The 17616-nt window shown below is 53.8% G+C and overlaps 1 protein-coding gene across 12 annotated transcripts; it reads left to right on the top strand.

Moving 5' to 3' along the window:
* The first annotated feature begins 6441 nt into the window (after nt 1–6441).
* Nucleotides 6442–17616, top strand: ZNF205 (zinc finger protein 205). 12 transcript variants are annotated; one of them, XM_027117615.1, is made up of 8 exons: nt 6442–6569; nt 7027–7118; nt 10683–10821; nt 13375–13588; nt 13852–13943; nt 14299–14419; nt 15980–16084; nt 16345–17616. In XM_027117615.1, the coding sequence occupies exons 3-8, from the start codon at nt 10765–10767 to the stop codon at nt 17409–17411; spliced, it is 1656 nt and encodes a 551-aa protein (XP_026973416.1). In that variant the 5' UTR covers nt 6442–6569; nt 7027–7118; nt 10683–10764; the 3' UTR covers nt 17412–17616. The 12 variants fall into 12 exon arrangements, with proteins under 12 accessions (XP_026973416.1, XP_026973415.1, XP_026973417.1 ...); XM_027117610.1 differs by lacking the exons at nt 6442–6569; nt 7027–7118 and adding exons at nt 9911–10172; nt 10389–10549; XM_027117608.1 differs by lacking the exons at nt 6442–6569; nt 7027–7118 and adding exons at nt 9911–10287; nt 10389–10549.

Raw genomic sequence — 17616 nt, 5'->3', positions numbered from 1 at the left:
GGGCACTGGTCGACACTGGCACCTAAAATCCTCCCAAGAATCTTTAGAGGTGGCTTTTGTCCCAGCTTTACGAATGACCAAGCAGGGGCTCCCAGGAGGCGAAGTGACCTCACCAACAGCCTTGAGTCCAACTCTAACTCCAGTCAAGCCTTTCCCTTTGCTCTAAAGGGCCTCTTTGCGTCATGCCCTTGGCTCCAGCCAGATGGGCACTTCCTCTGGGGAGTCCACGGTGCCCCGCTGAGCGTTCAGGGCTCCAACCTGCTCAGAGGCTGCCCCGACGGGCGGCCAGATCCTGCGCTTGCTCTGGCTCCTCGGCCGGGTCTTGTCTCCTGCACTTAACAGCACCTGGGCTTCTCCTGTTCCTTTATTTTAATTGTCTAGCGTGGATCTCATTGGACCAAAGCTCCCTGCGGACAGTGGTCCGTTTCCCTTGTCAGCTCTGCATCCTCCGCGCCTAGCCTAGCGCCTGGCACACGTGAGGACGGACAAAATGGATGAGGAACCGCCGAGCAGAGAGTCCACCGCCCTCCGAGGTTTGCTGGCACCCCGCACCGGGCACTCCACAGCGCGTACTCCCGCTACCTCGGGGGCAGTCGGGGGCTACTGAGCCCTCCTTCTCTGGGGCGGGCCAGGAAACCCACCCGGGGCGGGACTATGAAACCCCACCCCGGATGTGGAAAGGAAACCCCGCCGCTGGGCCTGGCCTGGGAGGCGGGGCGGAGGCGTCTCCTGTACCCCTATACCTAGGCTGGACCATCACGCCCCCTCCCCCGGGCACCACCGCTCCTGCCCCGCCTCCAGGACTGACACGCGCACCTATGGCTGCCGCCTTCGAGGACGAGGCCGTGTCTGACCCCTGGGAGTGGGGGCAACTCGACCGGGAGCTGTGGGCCTTGTCTAGACATGATGGGGGAGAACTGCAGGAAGGAGCGTGGCCTCCTCGGGTAAGGTGGTCTCGGTGCCTCGGGCCTGGAGCGTCCAGGTGAGAGCCTGGGGGAGCTGGCTGGGAGCACAGAGGGAAGGCTCGGTGTTTGCTGTTGACGCTGTCTTCCAGACCTTCGACTCAGGTGCACACCTTTCCTGGAAATCTGTCAGAAAAGCAGAGACCAAGTTGACCTAACTCCCAGAAATAGCATCCAGGCAGAAAGGCAAGTGCCTGGAGTGAGACAAGACCAACACTACCTTTTGGCCTCCTTCAATCCTAACTCTCGGCCCAGGTATGGGCTTTGGCTAATACCCGCGCTCCTGGCCCACCACGCGCGCGCACCATTCATTCGGGAAATATTTGCTTCCCCGAGTATGTCCGGGCATTGTCCCTGACCCCGGGTACCCAGTGCTGAATAGAAGGGACAAGTGCTGCCCCCTTGAGGCTTACAGACCGGGCAGGACCAGATCACGGGGGCAAGGTTTATTAACTCAAATTACTTTGCAGAAATAAAGGGCTTAAGTGAATTCCCTAGAGGTCCGGTGGTTAGGACTCAGCGCTTTCGATGTCTGGCCCGGGTTAAATCCCTGGTCCGGGAACTAAGATGCTGCAAACCGCGTGGCGAGGGAAAAAAAAAAAAAAAGAGCTGAACATTTAAGTCCCTTCACATTCGTCCTTATCTTTGAAAATATCAATACACTCCCCTCTCCCAGAGTGTTAGCCACTGAGAGACGAAAATTCTTGTGAAGTTGCTGGATTGTTACTTTACTCCATTTACTAAAAATGATAAACGCATCTTCAAAGGACTTTTAATATAAATCTACCTGTTTAGGATATATATCAATATCTTCTAAAATTATCTTGAAAATGCACACTTAAACTATTCTAGTTGTTACCTTAGATTTTGGGGGGAAGTAACTGGTGTCTAAAAAACAAACAAAAACAAACCCCAACTTACCATTTATTTATTAAATATGAAAAAAAATTAAGTTTAGTATTATCCAGGTCAGCAAAAGCACCTGAAAATAGTGATGGGGTGATGGGGTCTTCTTCTTTCCTCTTATCTCTTCAGAGATTGCAAAAGAAAAACAAATTTCCTTGTATTTTCAGTTTCCTTAGGATTCCTCCATTTAGAATTATTCAGGGCAAGGGGAGAAATCCTTCTCCAGCTCTGGGAAGAATTACTATTAAAAACACTGTGATCCCTTGAATAGCCTTTGGTTCATCCAGAGGCTTAAATGCCTGTCTCTTAACTGCATTAGTAACATCTTTTCCTGCAGCCGTAACCCCAGCATTTTCCTCTGGGTGGTTGCAATCTTGATGGAGTAACTGCAGTGTTTATGGTACAGCCAGATCCCTCACTAAGGACCAGCCCTGGTACAGAAGCACTGGGGATTTTGATAAGAACAGGAGTGAGCATTGCACCTGTCCTGGTCTTTCTTCAGTGTCTGTAAACTAGCTATCTCCCAGGTGTTTCATCCTGTCTCTTTGGTAGGAGCCAGCCATTGGCTCTGCAAGCCCGAGCTGCAGTCTCAGTTTTGCCATTTGCTGCTGTGCGACTTGGGCAGATGGTTTAATTGCATCCCTTCACTCTGCTGCTCAAAGCTCTTCTGTGGCTTCCTATGGCACTTAGAACTAAATCCAGACAGCTCAGCCTGGGGCTCATCCCACAGCCCCTTCCCACCATGGATCTCATCTTCTGGCTTCTTTTCCTTTGCCTTTCAATTCCTGAACATGCCAGTCTGATCCTGCCCTGGCCTGGAATGGATGCTTTCACTCACATCCCCACTTTGCCAGTTCCTCTTCATTCTTTTTTTTTTTTTAATGAGTTGGTTTAATTCCAGGTGGTACAGAATTCAGGACAGAACAAAGACTTAAGAACACACTTTGGCAGGATTCTGGGCTAGGTTTACTCTAATCTCACTGCTAAGGTAGAAATGACTGAGAAGCACTGAAGAGAGGGTGAACCACTGTATGACTTTAAAAAAATTATTTATTTATTTATTTGGCCGTGCCAGGTCTTAGTTGCAGCACGCGGGATCTTCGTTACAGCATATATACGGGTTCTAGTTCCCTGACCAGGGATCAAACCCAGATTCAAACCTGGATCGCCTGCATTGGGAGCACGGAGTCTTAACCACTGGACCACCAGTGGTTAAGGGAAGTCCCTCACCCAGCCACTTAAACGCAAGCTCCACAAGACTGGCTTTGCTGCTGTTCATTGCTGTATCTCCAGTGCCCGGCACATAGTAAACACTCACTAAATGTGGATTGAAGGAATATTCCACATCAGACCTTGTCTTTCCTGGTATTCTCTATTTCGGTAAGTGTAGAACAATCCATTCAGTTGCTCAAGCCAGGTACTGGGATTTATCCTTGACCCCCTTGCTTTAACTCATTCCCACATCTCATCAGTCCCCAAGTTCTGTAGGTCTGATAGCCTAAATATTTTTCATATATGTGTTTCTCTACCTCCACTGCTGCTACCAAGTCCAGGTCACCATCATTTATTGCCTGGATCATAGCAATGGTCTTATGGTTTCTCTTCATTCATTTCCCTTTTTTTTTTAAAGTAAACTTTTAGGTGTAATGTACAGAAATTGTGCGCAAACCAAAAACGAAGAGCGTCATGAGTCTCCACCAAGCGAAAACAGCCCTTTAGCCAGCATCCCAATCAAATTAGAATTTACTAGCCCTCTCGGGCCTACTCTGGTGCCCCCTTCTGGTCACTTCCCTTCCCCCATAATCTCTATCCTGACTTCCAACCACAGCAGATTTGTTTGGTCTGTCTTTGAACTCCGTGTAAGTGAAGTCACACAATAGGAACTCTCATCTGACCTTACTCCACAGTGAGGGAGTCATCCACGCGTTGCTTATTCCCTGAATAGTATTCCCCCATTGTGTTATTTGTTCATTCTACTGTGTCTACACGGGGGTGGTTTTCAGTTTGAGGCCACGCTTAGTAGTTCTTGTAGGTCTCGGGTAACCATATAAGTGCGTACTGCGGGACTTGTGCCCAGGAGTGAATCGCTGTGTCATAGGGTATGTGGATGGTCAGGTTCAGAAGATTCTGCCACACTTGTCCAGAGAGCTTGTACCATTTCCCCTCCCACTGTCTGCAGACTCATCTTGTGCATTTCTTGCCCCAGTCCTAGGATCAGCTGTTTCTCCATGGAACCCTGATTTTTTTTCACATTATAAAGCATTCACAAAAATAGGATTTTTAAAAGGAGAGAAAGTAAAACTAATGGAAGTTCTACATTTTTTTTCACACCCAACTGAGTAAAAAAAAAAAAAAATAGAAGAGACACTAGTGAAAGACCACACGCCATGTAGAGGAAGGAGTCTGAGAGCTGAGGGTAGGTGCCAGAGAGTGCAGCAGGAGGAAGGGCTGAAAAGGACATCAAGGGTGGGTGCCTGAGTGCCATTGTCATCTGCTTCCAGGAGGGGTCCTCAGAGCTGAGCCAATCAGAATGCCTCCTAAGTACTCCCATCCCCACCTGCTTCAGTGTCTTTAGCTTTCGTGAGTGAATGTACCTTAAACTCTACCCAAGACTGGGGCACCCTTTAGGTATCAGATAGCAGGAGGTGACTGCAGCAACAGTGAAGGGTATTTTAGGATGATGATAGTGTCCTGGTTTCCTAAAAATGCAGCAACCTCTATAGGGAAAGTAACTTAATTTACTCTAATGTCTACCTCCAAAGAGCCAAGTGGAGTGACTCTTGAGCTTGGTCTCAACAGAGAATCCCCTCCCTGCCTGTACTGTAAGCTGTCTTTAGCTCCCAGGTAGAGAAAATGTTCTGGAAGGTGGTATGTGGGTGTTTGGGGGAATATATCCAGTCAACCCTACTAAGTTTGGGGGCTTTTCTGGCCTTGGTGTTCACAGCTTGTGTGGCTGAGGCTGAAGCTGCCAGCCTTGACAATCATGGTAAGAAGCACTTGGAATTGCTGCCTAGGGAGGAGCCTCCTTTCCTCCTGGAGCTTGCCCAGGGCAGGAGAAAGCCATTTCTGCTGACTGTGATGGGCAGGCTTCTGGGCCAGCATCACAGCTGAGATCCAGGAGCCAGGTTTGGGGTTGGCAGCCTCTCTGCCTGCCCTGTTGCAAGATCAGATGATAGTCTTGTTCACCCACTGGAAAGGAGCAAAGCCTCCACAATAAGAGCTGCTGGGTAGTTCCAGTTGCTGCAAGGCAAGGGCATCAAGAATTGGGTGATGAGTAGGCTCCTGGTTAGACATTGTGATGTAGCCATACAACAGAATATGCCGCAGTTGAAAAACAGCAAGGCACCGCTTGAGAACAGTAGAACTCTTGACACATAACCATCCGTCCAAACCTGCCCTAAGACTTGACCAAACTCTAGCATAGCTTCTAGCAGCATAAGGCCATGATGACCCCAGCCCCCCATTAAAATGCCTGCCTGAGAAAGCTCAAAGCTGCCAGGAAAATTTACTGTTCATTCTAGCTAATGCCTGATGATGGGCCCCTAGCCTCCCTTTCTTAGAGCACTTACTAAAAAGGGCTTATAATTGTGAATATGTGTCTCTTATAACCCAGAAGAAGATTATAACTCTTACAATCTTTCACTGACCTGAGAGCCATTCCCTTGAAATGTACTCATCAGGAGGGACAGGGCCTCTTTCTCCCTTCTCTGTGGGAGGATAGACTCCTCCTGCCTCCCACACCTGCCAGATAGCAGACACACCTGGCCTAATTGCAGCTTCACTGACTGGCTCATTGTGACTTTTCACTACCTCCCGCCCCCCGCAGCCCCCATTCTCCCTTTGAAACACCCAGTCACCTCTGCAGCACATCGGATGGAGCGCAGCTCTTTGCCCTGCTGTCCGTAGTTACCGAATAAAATCTGCTTTCACCACTTCATAATGTATGGCTGTGTATGTCTTTGACATGCTACATGTTTTGTTTTCTCTATATGTTTTTTATACTAAATATGTGTCACGCACACAGAGGGGGCACGTCAGCAGCATATACTCCCATTTTTGAAACAAAACAAAACAAAACTCAAAACGTGTGAGGGGCGGAAACCCTTGACCTGGGAGGCTGGATGGGGCGCTGGGCCGGAATTCGTGCTCCCGGGTACCCCGGCGCCGGCGCTCTCAAGCTGAGGGCCCTCGCTCAGCCAGCCTCAGTTTTCCCACCGGAAACTCGAGGGCTCCCGGGTGTCCGCCCCGCGGTCCTCACCGCCCCCGTTGCCCCCGTGCCCCTGGCCCACAGGCGGGCTCCACGAGAGACCCGGGGAAACCGGAAGTTGGAACGGGGCAGCCGGACGGAAAACGCGGGCACACCGGCCAGGGTCCGGCAGCACCAGGATGACCCTTCGCCCTCGGCGGGACTGCCCCTCGCGAGCGCGGACAGCAGCGCGCAGGTAAGGGCAGCAGGGCGGTGCTGTGGGGGGCGGGGCCAGGGAGGCGACAGCCAATCACCGCGTCTCCCGTGGGGGCGGGATGGGGCAGTTGTTGCTTGGGAGACGCGCTCCCTGCATAGTTGCCCTGCGGGCTGCAGAGCTGGGGAACGACGACTTGTGCGCGCGGGGCTCTTGGGCCTCCTGTGGCTCCGAACGCCTCCCCCTGCGTCCGTCTCGCATCAGGGGACGGGGCCTCAGGGTTGCCTCCACGCCACCAGCGGTGAGCGGGCCGCCCGGCACCTGAACTCTCACTACCTGGTCTCCAGCGGCCCTGGGAGTTCTGTTATTTTTCTTCAAAATTTGTTTTATTTCCGGGGTTCCACCTACCTAACACTTGTACTGGCTTCCTTTTCTTCTTTTTCAATGGTTAACATTTTCTCTGCTGTTTACTCGATTATTCCTATTTTTCTTGGCTTCTCTTACATTCCTTTATTTGCCCCTATCGTCTCTCCTTCCTAAGGCTAAATCTCTGCATTTCCCTGTCTCCAGCCTGGCTTAACGGTGTTCATTAACACACGTTTGTTTTTATTTTTCTTACATCAGATGATTCTTTTTTCTAGTTTTTATTAGTCTGGCTGCTTTTTTGTAAGGTCCTCTTTAAGACCTGAATCAGCTCGCAGGCCAGTCTGAGGGTAGATCACGATTTACTAAAGGTGGCGTATTCTCTCTTACTCAAGCTCACTGAAGCCGCAGGATAGTGGAGTTGGCATTTGTTGAGTGTTTCCCGTGCCTGAAGCTCTGATAAGCGCCTTGTAAACAGGCTCCTGAGGTAAGTACTCTCTAACCTGGTGGCCTGTGAGTGGGACAACAGATGTTTTCTGCTGGAATTGTATGGAGTTCTTAATTTTGTTTTGTTTTTGTTTTTAGTCATCAACATTCAAAAGTCAGGATATTTCACATAGAAATTGAATTCTTTTTGGCTTCTCTTGAAAAAACCTCATGCTTGGGCAATACTGAGCCCCCAACCGCCCCCTTTAAACAAAATATGGTTTCTTGAGGCCCCTGAAGTCTCTCCCACTCCGGTCTTACACCCAAGGCACTGGTGGTTTATGGTACTGCGTGGTTGCTGAAGGCATTTAAGTTTTTGATCTCTACTTATTGATTCACCCTGCCCTGGTCTGAAGTCTTTTGGAGACTGCAATTCCCACAAAGCAAATATCAATAATCCTTCCTCCTAGACCTGCTCAGGCCTAGAGCCAGCCCTAGAAGGGTTTCCTCTCATTTCCAAGAAGGAGCTAATATCTATCACATAGCAGATGCTCAGTAAATATTTTCTGGGGCTTCCCTGGTGGTGCAGTGATTGAGAGTCTGCCTGCCAATGCAGGGGACATGGGTTCGTGACCTGGTCTGGGAAGATCCCACATGCTGCGGAGCGGCTGGGCCCGTGAGCCATGGCCGCTGGGCCTGCGCATCCGGAGCCTGTGCTCCGCAACAGGAGAGGCCACAACAGTGAGAGGCCCGCATACAAAAAAAAAAAAAAAATATATATATATATATATATATATATATATAATTTTTTTTTCTGAACAGTTAAATAAATGTTGAGACTTCTTTTGGTCTAACTTAGGTGATCCCATGGTGGGATCCAAACCTCTGGGCTTCCTCAGTATCCCTGAACTGTAGCCCCTTTTGTCTGGTAGAGAAACGTTTGCCCAGGAATCAGGACACACCCGTTCTTTCTGGACTTGGTGCACTCCTGGGACTGCCATGTGTGAGATGGTCCACCTCAGGTTGAGTTCCTTTACTCTGGACACTGGCTTAACACAGTCTGGCTCCCAGACTGCGCATTTCATCTTTTCCAGGGCCCCCTGTGGCTTTTTCTCATTTTATAATTCTGTTTTAAAACCAGTATTGACTTTTGATACAATTTTGTTCATCTCTCTTTACTTTGAGGATTAAAACACCTGGAGATACTGACCAGAGCCAAACCCTGGGGGTAATTTTTCTTTCATCAAAGTGATAGTAGAATCAATAAGAATTCTAGGACTCCTAAAACAAGTTGAACTCCAAAAGCAGAGTTGCAAACTCAAAATGCTGCAAGGGCCAAGTGGAGAACCAAAGGTAGCACCCTGAGATCAGGCCCGGAATGGGAGGAATATGGGTCCAAGTTTGCTCTGGTTGTTCTGGTTTCTCAAGAAAATCAATTTTATGGGAATTCCCCTCACTTTTATTTTTTTATAAATTTATTTATTTATGGCTGCGTTGGGGCTTCGTTGCTGCGTGCAGACTTTCCCTAGTTGTGGTGAGTGGGGGCTACCCTTCATTGTGGTGCTCTGACTTCTCACTGCAGTGGCTTCTCTTTGTTGTGGAGCACAGACTGTAGGTGGGCGGGCTTCAGTAGTTGTGGTACGCTGGCTCAGTCGTTGTGGCTCATGGGCTCTAAAGCGCAGACTCAGTAGTTGTGGCGCACGGGCTTAGTTGCTCCGCGGCATGTGGGATCTGCCCGGGCCAGGGCTCTGAACCCATGTCCCCTGCATTGGCAGGCGAATTCTTAACCACTGCGCCACCAGGGAAGTCCTGGAACCCTCCTAATTTTTTAAGCGTTGGGAACTAAGTTTTAAAAAAATTGAACCCTTGTGAGTGCACACAGCACACCGATGGGGTGGTACAAGGGCCAGTGGTGCCTGTCTTCCTGGGTGAAGTGGATGTATCTCAGAGGACTCTGATAGGCCGAAGGCAGGGGGCCTGGGAACGTTTCCAGCAGGAATCTTCCTGGAATCTGACTACAGGGCTGGCCCTCACCCCTTTCCTGACACTCATCCCCTGTGCCCTGTTAAGGAGAAATGAGTGCCTTGCCCCAGGGAGTGAAGCGCAGTCTCTGTTCTCCCGTTTTGGGAGCCTTAGCTCTCAGAGTCTGAAGGGAAGACAGAAGCTGAGAGGTGGACTATGAAGCCACCAGGGATGTCTGAGGGTTTGGGACCCCATGCATGGCTGGGTCAGACCCCTTTGTCACCTCTATCCCTAGCCTTGAGAGGGAGCTGGTCGGGGGCGGGGGGAGGGCAGCGTCTGGAAAAATCAGATTGATGCCACATCTTTCCAAAGTGTGAGACATAGGTGTAGGGGTGGGTACTGAGGAGTTCCCAGGTCTCTTCGTTTCCTAAGTTTGCTCTTAGGGAGAGAGAACTCCATGCCAGTCTTGGCGGGAACCCAGAGGAGCTGCTGACTGGTCTGGGAGCCTTAAATGAAATCCAGGGACGTCTCCACGGAGACACCCATAAGACTTTCAGGAGCTCTGTGTACTGAAAAGGACCACCATATCCGTCCACTCGGCAAAGTGTCCTTCGTCCTGTAACGACAGCTGCAATTTGAAACGTCAAATATCAAAATCCTTACACAAAATATATTTTCCCACTTTGGCGCTCCTGCTTGGCTGGTGTCACGAGCACGTGCCAGGTAAAGCGATCGTGAGCCGGCAACGCGGATCTGGGAGTCACCTCCCGGCCGAGAGCAGGTGCAGCCGGCCTCGGGACCCCAGACCCGGAACCCTCCAAGCTGGGAACGCTGTAGGGCTGCAGCTGTGTGGGGAACGGGATCTGGGAGGGACTTCCTGTTGTCCCTAATCCCAGTCTCCACCCGGCTCCCCGCGCCCGGTGTAGGCTGCGGAGACTCCCTTCCCCGGGGGAGGGGGCTCCGCCGCCCGAGGTGACCCCTCCGCCTCCACCTCGGTGAGAGGGGGGCTGGGAGGGCGCCTGGATCCCGAGACCCGCGCGGGTGGCCAGCTGGCAGGAGGGGACGGGGTCAAAGGTGGAAGGCTACGGGCTGGCAGGGAGAGGAGGCCTGGACCCGGGTTCGGAAAGAGGAAGGACATCATCTGTGCGGGACCGTGAGCAGGATGGACACCCGGCCCGGGCGGGTGGTTGCAGCCGCAGGGAGGGCTGCTGAGAGCGGGCAGCTCAATTTCTGGATCCCAGGCGGGACCGAGTCAGGTCGAGCGCAGGGTGTGTGTGTGTGTGTCCTGGACCCGGGAGACGGCGGGGCCTGTATTCCTCCGCGGAGCTGGCTGTGGTGGGCGGGGCCCCACTCAGCACCTGTTTCGCAGGATCTCTGCAGACCTTTCGGCTCCTGATGACAGGAGATTCAGATTTCAAGTCACCCCGGTTTTCCTTAACCCAGTTGCTGTGAGAGTCTTGCTTCAACGATAAACGGGATAATACAAAATAGCATTCTGTCAAAGAGAGGGACCAAAAAACAACATAGAGGGTGAGACCGTTGGAGGGCGTCTCGGAGGTTTTATTTCTGATTGGGACCAGGGATGGATCTGGTCCGGCGTGGGAATTTGGGGGGCTTCAGGGATGTCCAGGAGACACTGGCTGATTTCCTTCTGCTCCTCTAGGCTCCTGGCCAGAAGCTGGAGGGGACTTGGCCAACAAGACCAAGAAACAACTCGGCTGAGCTTTGTAGCTCTGAGACAGAAAATGTCTGCGGATGGTGGAGGCATCCGTGCTACCCAGGACAAGGAGGGAGCCCAAGAGGTATGGATGGGGTGCTGGGTGAGGGAGGCATGCACTGGAAGGAACTGGAGTGGAAGGGGATTTTCAAGGCAGGGCATTTGGACCAATGGATGAGTTAGACTCACCGTGGGAGCAGGGCTGGTAGATGCGGTGGGGGGATGTTGAAGAGAAGGTGGTATGATGGGAAATACCTTCCACCTGGGAATCGACTTCTATGGGACTGCTTTGCTTTGCCTCGTGAATTCGGTAGTCAGCAGACCAAAGGCTACACGAGATAGTAAGGGGGCTGCACAGGGGTCCCGTGGGTGGGGTTTGCTCTCTGAACAGTGCTCAGAGCATATGGGCAAGCCTCAGTCTACCCTCTACTCCCCTCTGCCTGGGCCCGCACCTCCTCTCTCTCTGGGTCTGAGCACATAGCCCTTCCTGTACCTGTTGCCTGTGTGTGCGTAGTTACGACTTGCGGGGAGACCATGGTCACCAAGCTTGGGACTGGGGGAACATGAGTCAGCTGCAGCGGGATGTGCGACCTTGGGCAGGTCCCTTGGCCTCTGGGAACCAGGTGTGTCATCTATAAAATGCGGATCATGTGCCTGCCATTCCCACCTGTCTTGCCAGGTGGTTGGGAGGCTCAGAGAAGATAATAGGCATGAGAGGCCTCTGTAAGCAGCTCATCAGCCCGTAGGTGCTCATTATTGTAACATATAAAACACCACCCACAGCAACTAGAACCTAGGTCAGAGAAACCTGGAAATCCTCAGCTACGGTTTCCAGTAGCTGTAAGTTCAAGTACAAATCAAGTGTCAGTTCTGTTTTCATACCATAGAAGCACAAAGAATTTTTACTGCAGTTCAGTTTCCCTTCCATAATGCCTTTGTAACTCCCAGTGGGCCTCATATGTCCACAACGTTCTGTGCTGATGTTGGATTCTGTCAGCTCACACAGTAGAGTAATAATAATAATTACCAGCACTGCTCTTTGTTTATCCAGAACTTTGTGGAGAGGAGAGCTCTTTCTCACGTGTTATCTGTGTGGAGGCAGAGCAGCTGAGTCTCGGAGGCCGCCTGGCCTGTGTGGCTCCCAGGAACTTTGACTCCTGGCCTGAGAGTCTTATATACTGAGGTGGGTGGGGAGGTGGAGGGATAGGCTTGAGTTCCCAGCAGAAGGCTGGCCGGTGCCCAGTGCTATGGGTGGTGATGATGAGGCCTCACCAGGGCCTCCCAGTGCAAGGGAAGTGACTTTCCCAGTGCTCTGCTCTGCTCAGGACTGAAAGGCTGGTAAGTGGTGGTTCTGGATTCCAGCCCCGGTAGCCTGACTCAAAAGCTTGCTCCTCACCTCCCAGAGGGCTGGGGCAGAGGCTGCTATGAAGAGGGGAGGGAGGATCCTGGCAGTCCCATTGTGGGGGACAGTGCTAAAGGGGGTGAGCCTGAGAGGAGTTTCCCTTCCATCAGACTTAGGTGGGTACAAGGCCTCAGCACAGTTAGAGGTATGCTTGGACTTATTTTTTCCAAATCAGAAACTGCCAACAGCTCTGACCAATTGAGTTAGGACTGAAATGGCCCAAGGCCACATGTCTTCCTGTCACTTTCAAGAAGTTATGGCCCTGGGGGTGACTTGTGAGTCCGATACACTGAGTTCAAGTCCTGGCCGAGTCACTCCAAGCTCTGTGACCTTGGGCCATTGTCTGTTCTCAGAGCCTGGGGGTGTGAGTTTTCTGTGTCTGCTGTAACAAAGGACCACAAACTGGGTGGCTTAAAACAACCGGCTTTTATTCTCTCACACTTTGGAGGCCAGAACCCCAAAATCAAGGGGTCAGCAGGGCCCCCTCCCAAGGCTCTAGGGGAGGATCCTTCCTGCCTCTCAGCTTTTGGTGGCTCCAGGTGTCCCTTGGTTTGTGACAGCATCACTCCAGCCTCTGCTTCCATCTTCACATGGCTTCTCCTCTGTTTCTGTGTCTTCTCCTCTTTTTTTTTGGCTGCCGCATGGCTTGTGGGATCCTAGTTCCCTGACCAGGGATAGAACCTGGGCCCTCGGCAGTGAAAGCGGGAGTCCTAACCACTGGACTGCCAGGGAAGCCCCTGTGTCCTCTCCTCTTCTATGGACACCAGTCATTGGATTCAGGGCCCAACCTGAATCCAGGATTATTTCATCTCAAGATCCATAACTACATCTGCAAAGACCTTTTTTCCAAATAAGTCACATTCTGAGGTTCCGAGTAGACATGAATTTTGAGGGTACACTATTCAACCCAGCCAACTACATTCGGTTTCCTCATATATTAAAAGAATAACAATCCACACTCCTGTGGGAGGTGGGAGGCTCAAATTGGGAAGAGGCATCTGCCCTGTGGGCACCCAGCAGGGCCTCGATGAGCCTCCCCTCCTTCCCTCACTGTCCTGCCTCACAGGGTGAACCACGGATATGCAGGTCTCAGGGACGGAGACGGAAGCAGGGCCAGCCTTGCATCTGGGTGTGCGTTCTGCCAGCCTCGGTGTCTGCCTCTGCAGGTCCCCGAGTGTGGAGTTCTGCTGTGTTTCCCATTCTCCGTCCCAGTGCTGATGGGGCTGTTATTTCTAGACTCCAGGTCATGGGCATTCTTGTCAAGAAATGCTTTCCGAGTCGGAGGGGACAGTGCCGTTGGGAGCCACTCAGGAGTCACCCCACATCAAGATGGAGCCGGAAGAGCCGCACCCTGAGGGGGCATCACAGGAGGCCAGAGCTCAAGGAGTACGGGGCTGGGTGCCCCTAAGCCAGGGCTCTAAGGAGAAATCACATTTCCTGCCTGGCGGAGGTGAGGAGGGGGATGTGGAGAGAGGCACTTTCCCAGGTGGACGCTCAGCCCGGGTGGGGAGACCCTGATGTCTGCCCCACCTGCCCCTTGGAGGCTGCCCCCGCTCACCCTCAGAGCCCACTGACCCTCTTCTTGGATCAGGTCGGGGGTGGAGTTGGAGGCACTGTGGGTTTCCCTGGTGGGCCTGGCATGAGCTCACTGCGGGGAGTGGGAGGGCCAAGCGGGATGAGGTGGCCGCGCTGAGGACCTCTCTCCTCTCTCAGCCCTCCCCTCCCCCCAGATCTCTGTGCTTTCTCACGAGGGGAGGACCAGAGACCGGCGGATGGCCGCGGCGCTCCTCACTGCCTGGTCCCAGGTGAGTGTCCCCATCCACAGCTGGAGCCGAAGGATGTGGAGGGACAGCGTCTCTGAATCATCCTCTGGATCTGAGCGCTGGACCTGAGGGTGGGGACTGGAGATCCTGAGCTTTGGCAGTGGTGCCGAAAAGAAGGATCCTTGTTTTTGTCTCTTGTCTTCTGCTGTACACAAGCTCTTTGTTCTTGCCCACAAAAGCCTTCCTTGGGCAACTGTCCTGCTTCATCACACCCGAGGGCCAGCCTCACTTGAGTCAGCAGGATGGGAGTCGGGGTCTTGCCCTTGTCCTGGCACCACCATGCCCCTCCACCACGTCCTGGCGTGTCCTGGAGAGTGGGCATCTCATGTTGTTTCAGATGCCAGTGACCTTTGAGGATGTGGCTGTGTACCTCTCCCGGGAGGAGTGGGGGCGGCTGGACCACACACAGCAGAGCTTCTACAGGGATATCCTGCAGAAGAGAAACGGGCTGTCCTTGGGTAAGGGCTCACTCGTGCTGGAGTGCTGCTTCCTGAGGCCCTGGGAAGTCAGCGGTGGGGCCTATCTGCCATCACCTCCTCCTCCCTTTCCAGGGCTTGAACCCCCTCTTGTGGCTCATCCAGACCTCACTGTACTATAGAAGCTTCCTAGTGATGGATGTGTTCTGGTCGGTGCTGATATGGTAGCCATGAGCCATATGTGGCTATTGACCCCTAGAAATGCAGCTAGGGCAACTGAGTTTTTTGTTTTATCTCATTTTAATCAGCTCAGATTTGAATTGAAATAACCACATGTGGCTAGCGGCTGCTGTGCTGGACAGTGCCGACCTAGAGACTGTGCTTCTCTCCAGTTCTTCCCTAGCTTATTCCAGTAGTTCCCCCACTTCCAAGCCCAGCTTCAGAGGTATCTGACCAGAAAGCCTGGCTCTGGGCCGGGCTGCTAGCCCAGGGGATGGGGAACAGTGCCAGCTAATCCCTCCAGGCCTTTGACTCTGAGCTGTCACATCCACCCCAGGGCCGTGTCCTCTTCTCAGAGGGGCCTTGGCTCCCTTGGTTTTTCTCATGGTAAGCAGTAAAGTCCCAGGGCTTTGATTCCTCAGTTTCAGGCTCTAGTTTTCATGGCAGACTTTTATGAGGGCTTATGGAAAAATCAGCATTCATTCATTCATTGTCATTCATTCGGTCATTCAGTCTGTTTGTCAGTGCACATCTGTTGCACACCTGCTAGTCCAGGTGGAGCCAGGGTCTTGGTAATTCCACCCTCTGACTTTGATGGCGGGCCAAGACCCCTGTTGTCCCTGGTGGACCCCGGGATCACAGCAGCTGCTGTGCTCACACCTTTAATTATCTCTGGTTTGCTCACCACCCATTGTTAGCACTCTCCGGGGCCCAGGCCAGCAGGTCCAGGCAAGTCTTGGGAGATCAGAGGGAACCAGCATCCACTCCACAGCCCCATGGCAGACCTCACAAATGCCCTAAACCACCCAGTTGGTCCAAACATTCCTTCCCCCCCATGGGGCTTGGATCAGGGCATGGAGGCCAGGGCCCTTCTGCTCTCTTCCTGACTTGACCAGAATTCCCAGGCCCTCACCCTGGGGTACTTGGCAAATGGGCCTTTGGTCCTTGACTTCTGGGTGGTCAGTGTCCCTGGCCCTCTTATCGCAGGCCCTCCCACTTGGCCTCTCTTTGCCCACTGCCCCTCCCCCAGGAGCCCTTTTTGCCTGTGATCCTGGGAAGGTGCAGGTGCAGGATAGAAAGACTGCATCTGGTTTCTGACATTGCTGGACTCACTGCTGGGGACAGTGTGACATAGAGGTGGCCAGCAGCTGACCTGGCCCAGCCCTGAGAAGAGTGTGCCTGGAGGTTGCCCCGGAGTGTGCATCCTGAGAGGGCATGGCCATCTGCCCCCAGTGACTGTTGAGCTCACTTGGTTTTGCCCCATGTTTGCAGAGCTGCATCCCCTCTTCTTTTGCTCCATCATCTCTCCGGGGAGGTGGGGGGTGGTTTCTCCTTGCTGTGCAGCCCGAAAGGCCCTGACTGAGCACAGCATCTCTTCCCAAGCAGGGTTTCCCTTCAGCAGGCCTTTCTGGGCCTCTCAAGTGCAGGGCAAGGGCGAGGCCTCGGGATCCTGCCAGCAGATGGGAGATGAGGAGGAGGAGAAGAGAGGTGCGTGCAGAGGTGACAGGTGGGCGAGGCAGTAGGGTCGTGGCTGTCACTCCCAGGTGCCCCATGTCAGTGCGGGTGGTTTTCTGTGGGGTGCAGACACACAGCCCCTCCTGGGGCAGGGCCGCCAGCCCTCCCTCCTGTGTGGAGGGTGGCTCTTGCTTCCAGGGTTCCCAGCAGGTCCTTGCCCTAATTTCTAGCTCCACAATTCCCCCGGGGCCCTCATGAAAGCCTCTGCCTTGCTGGAATCCCTCTTTATCCAGGAGCCATGGAGGTGGGCAAGGAGGAGCTAGCCCCATCCCTGGGAGCCCTTGGGGATATGAAGTCCTTCAAAAGCAGGGTGGGGAGAGCCCAGGGGGACGCCCCATGGTGTGGGCAGCGAGCAGCCGGCAGCCAGAGCTCAGGGCCAGCCAAGGACGATGTGCAGCCGGGTCCCGTGGTGGAGGCACAGTCGGAACCAGCCCCGCCTGACATCGGCATCCCGAAAGCCCAGGAGGGCCGCTTCCCAGAGCAACCCAGAGAGGGGGGGACGACCGCCCCTGAGAGCAGCGAGGAGGGCCTGGCCTCTGACGGCGACGCCGGCAAGAAGACCTACAAGTGCGAGCAGTGCGGCAAGGCCTTCAGCTGGCACTCGCACTTGGTGACGCACCGGCGCACGCACACGGGTGAGAAGCCCTACGCGTGCACGGACTGCGGCAAGCGCTTCGGCCGCAGCTCACACCTCATCCAGCACCAGATCATCCACACCGGCGAGAAGCCCTACACCTGCCCGTCCTGCTGGAAAAGCTTTAGCCACCACTCGACGCTGATCCAGCACCAGCGCATCCACACGGGTGAGAAGCCCTACGTGTGCGACCGCTGCGCCAAGCGCTTCACCCGCCGCTCGGACTTGGTCACCCACCAGGGCACCCACACGGGCGCCAAGCCGCACAAATGCCCCATCTGCGGCAAGTGCTTCACGCAGAGCTCAGCCCTGGTCACCCACCAGCGCACCCACACCGGGGTCAAACCCTACCCGTGCCCCGAGTGCGGCAAGTGCTTCAGCCAGCGCTCCAACCTCATCGCCCACAACCGCACACACACCGGCGAGAAGCCCTACCACTGCCTCGACTGCGGCAAGAGCTTCAGCCACAGCTCGCACCTCACTGCCCACCAGCGCACCCACCGTGGTGTCCGGCCCTACCCCTGCCCCCTGTGCGGCAAGAGCTTCAGCCGGCGCTCCAACCTGCACCGGCACGAGAAGATCCACACGGCGGGGCCCAAGGCCCTGGCCATGCTGATGCTGGGGGCAGCCGGGGCTCTGGCGGCACCCCCTCCGGCCCCCACCTAGGAGGCTGAGAGGCAGGGGCTGGCCTGGAGACAGGGAAGGAGGGGGATTGGAGCAGGGGCAGCTGCTGCGGGGGTGTGACCTGGGAGGCCCAGGAAGGGAGTTGGGGAGGTGCTGGCATGGGGATGGGGCGCGGCAACATGGGAGGAGCTCGGGTGAGGAGGAGGCATGCTCACTGCAAATTAAAGGCCTTGGAATTCGAGCGACA

This window comes from Aethalodelphis obliquidens, unplaced genomic scaffold (assembly GCF_003676395.1).
Source record: "Aethalodelphis obliquidens isolate GAN/ISIS:26980383/991018 unplaced genomic scaffold, ASM367639v1 scaffold18, whole genome shotgun sequence".
Taxonomy (NCBI): domain Eukaryota; kingdom Metazoa; phylum Chordata; class Mammalia; order Artiodactyla; family Delphinidae; genus Aethalodelphis; species Aethalodelphis obliquidens.
Note: the sequence above shows the minus strand (reverse complement) of the source record. Positions and strands in the feature narration are given on the sequence as shown.

Bases quoted from the DNA above. Each gene is read 5' to 3' on its own strand.
- ZNF205 (XM_027117605.1), top strand. From the start codon at position 10,642: ATGTCCAGGAGACACTGGCTGATTTCCTTCTGCTCCTCTAGGCTCCTG. The intron at 10,822-13,374 runs GTATGGATGGGG...TGTTATTTCTAG, and splicing joins ACAAGGAGGGAGCCCAAGAG to ACTCCAGGTCATGGGCATTC. The intron at 13,589-13,851 runs GTGAGGAGGGGG...CTCCTCTCTCAG, and splicing joins ACATTTCCTGCCTGGCGGAG to CCCTCCCCTCCCCCCAGATC.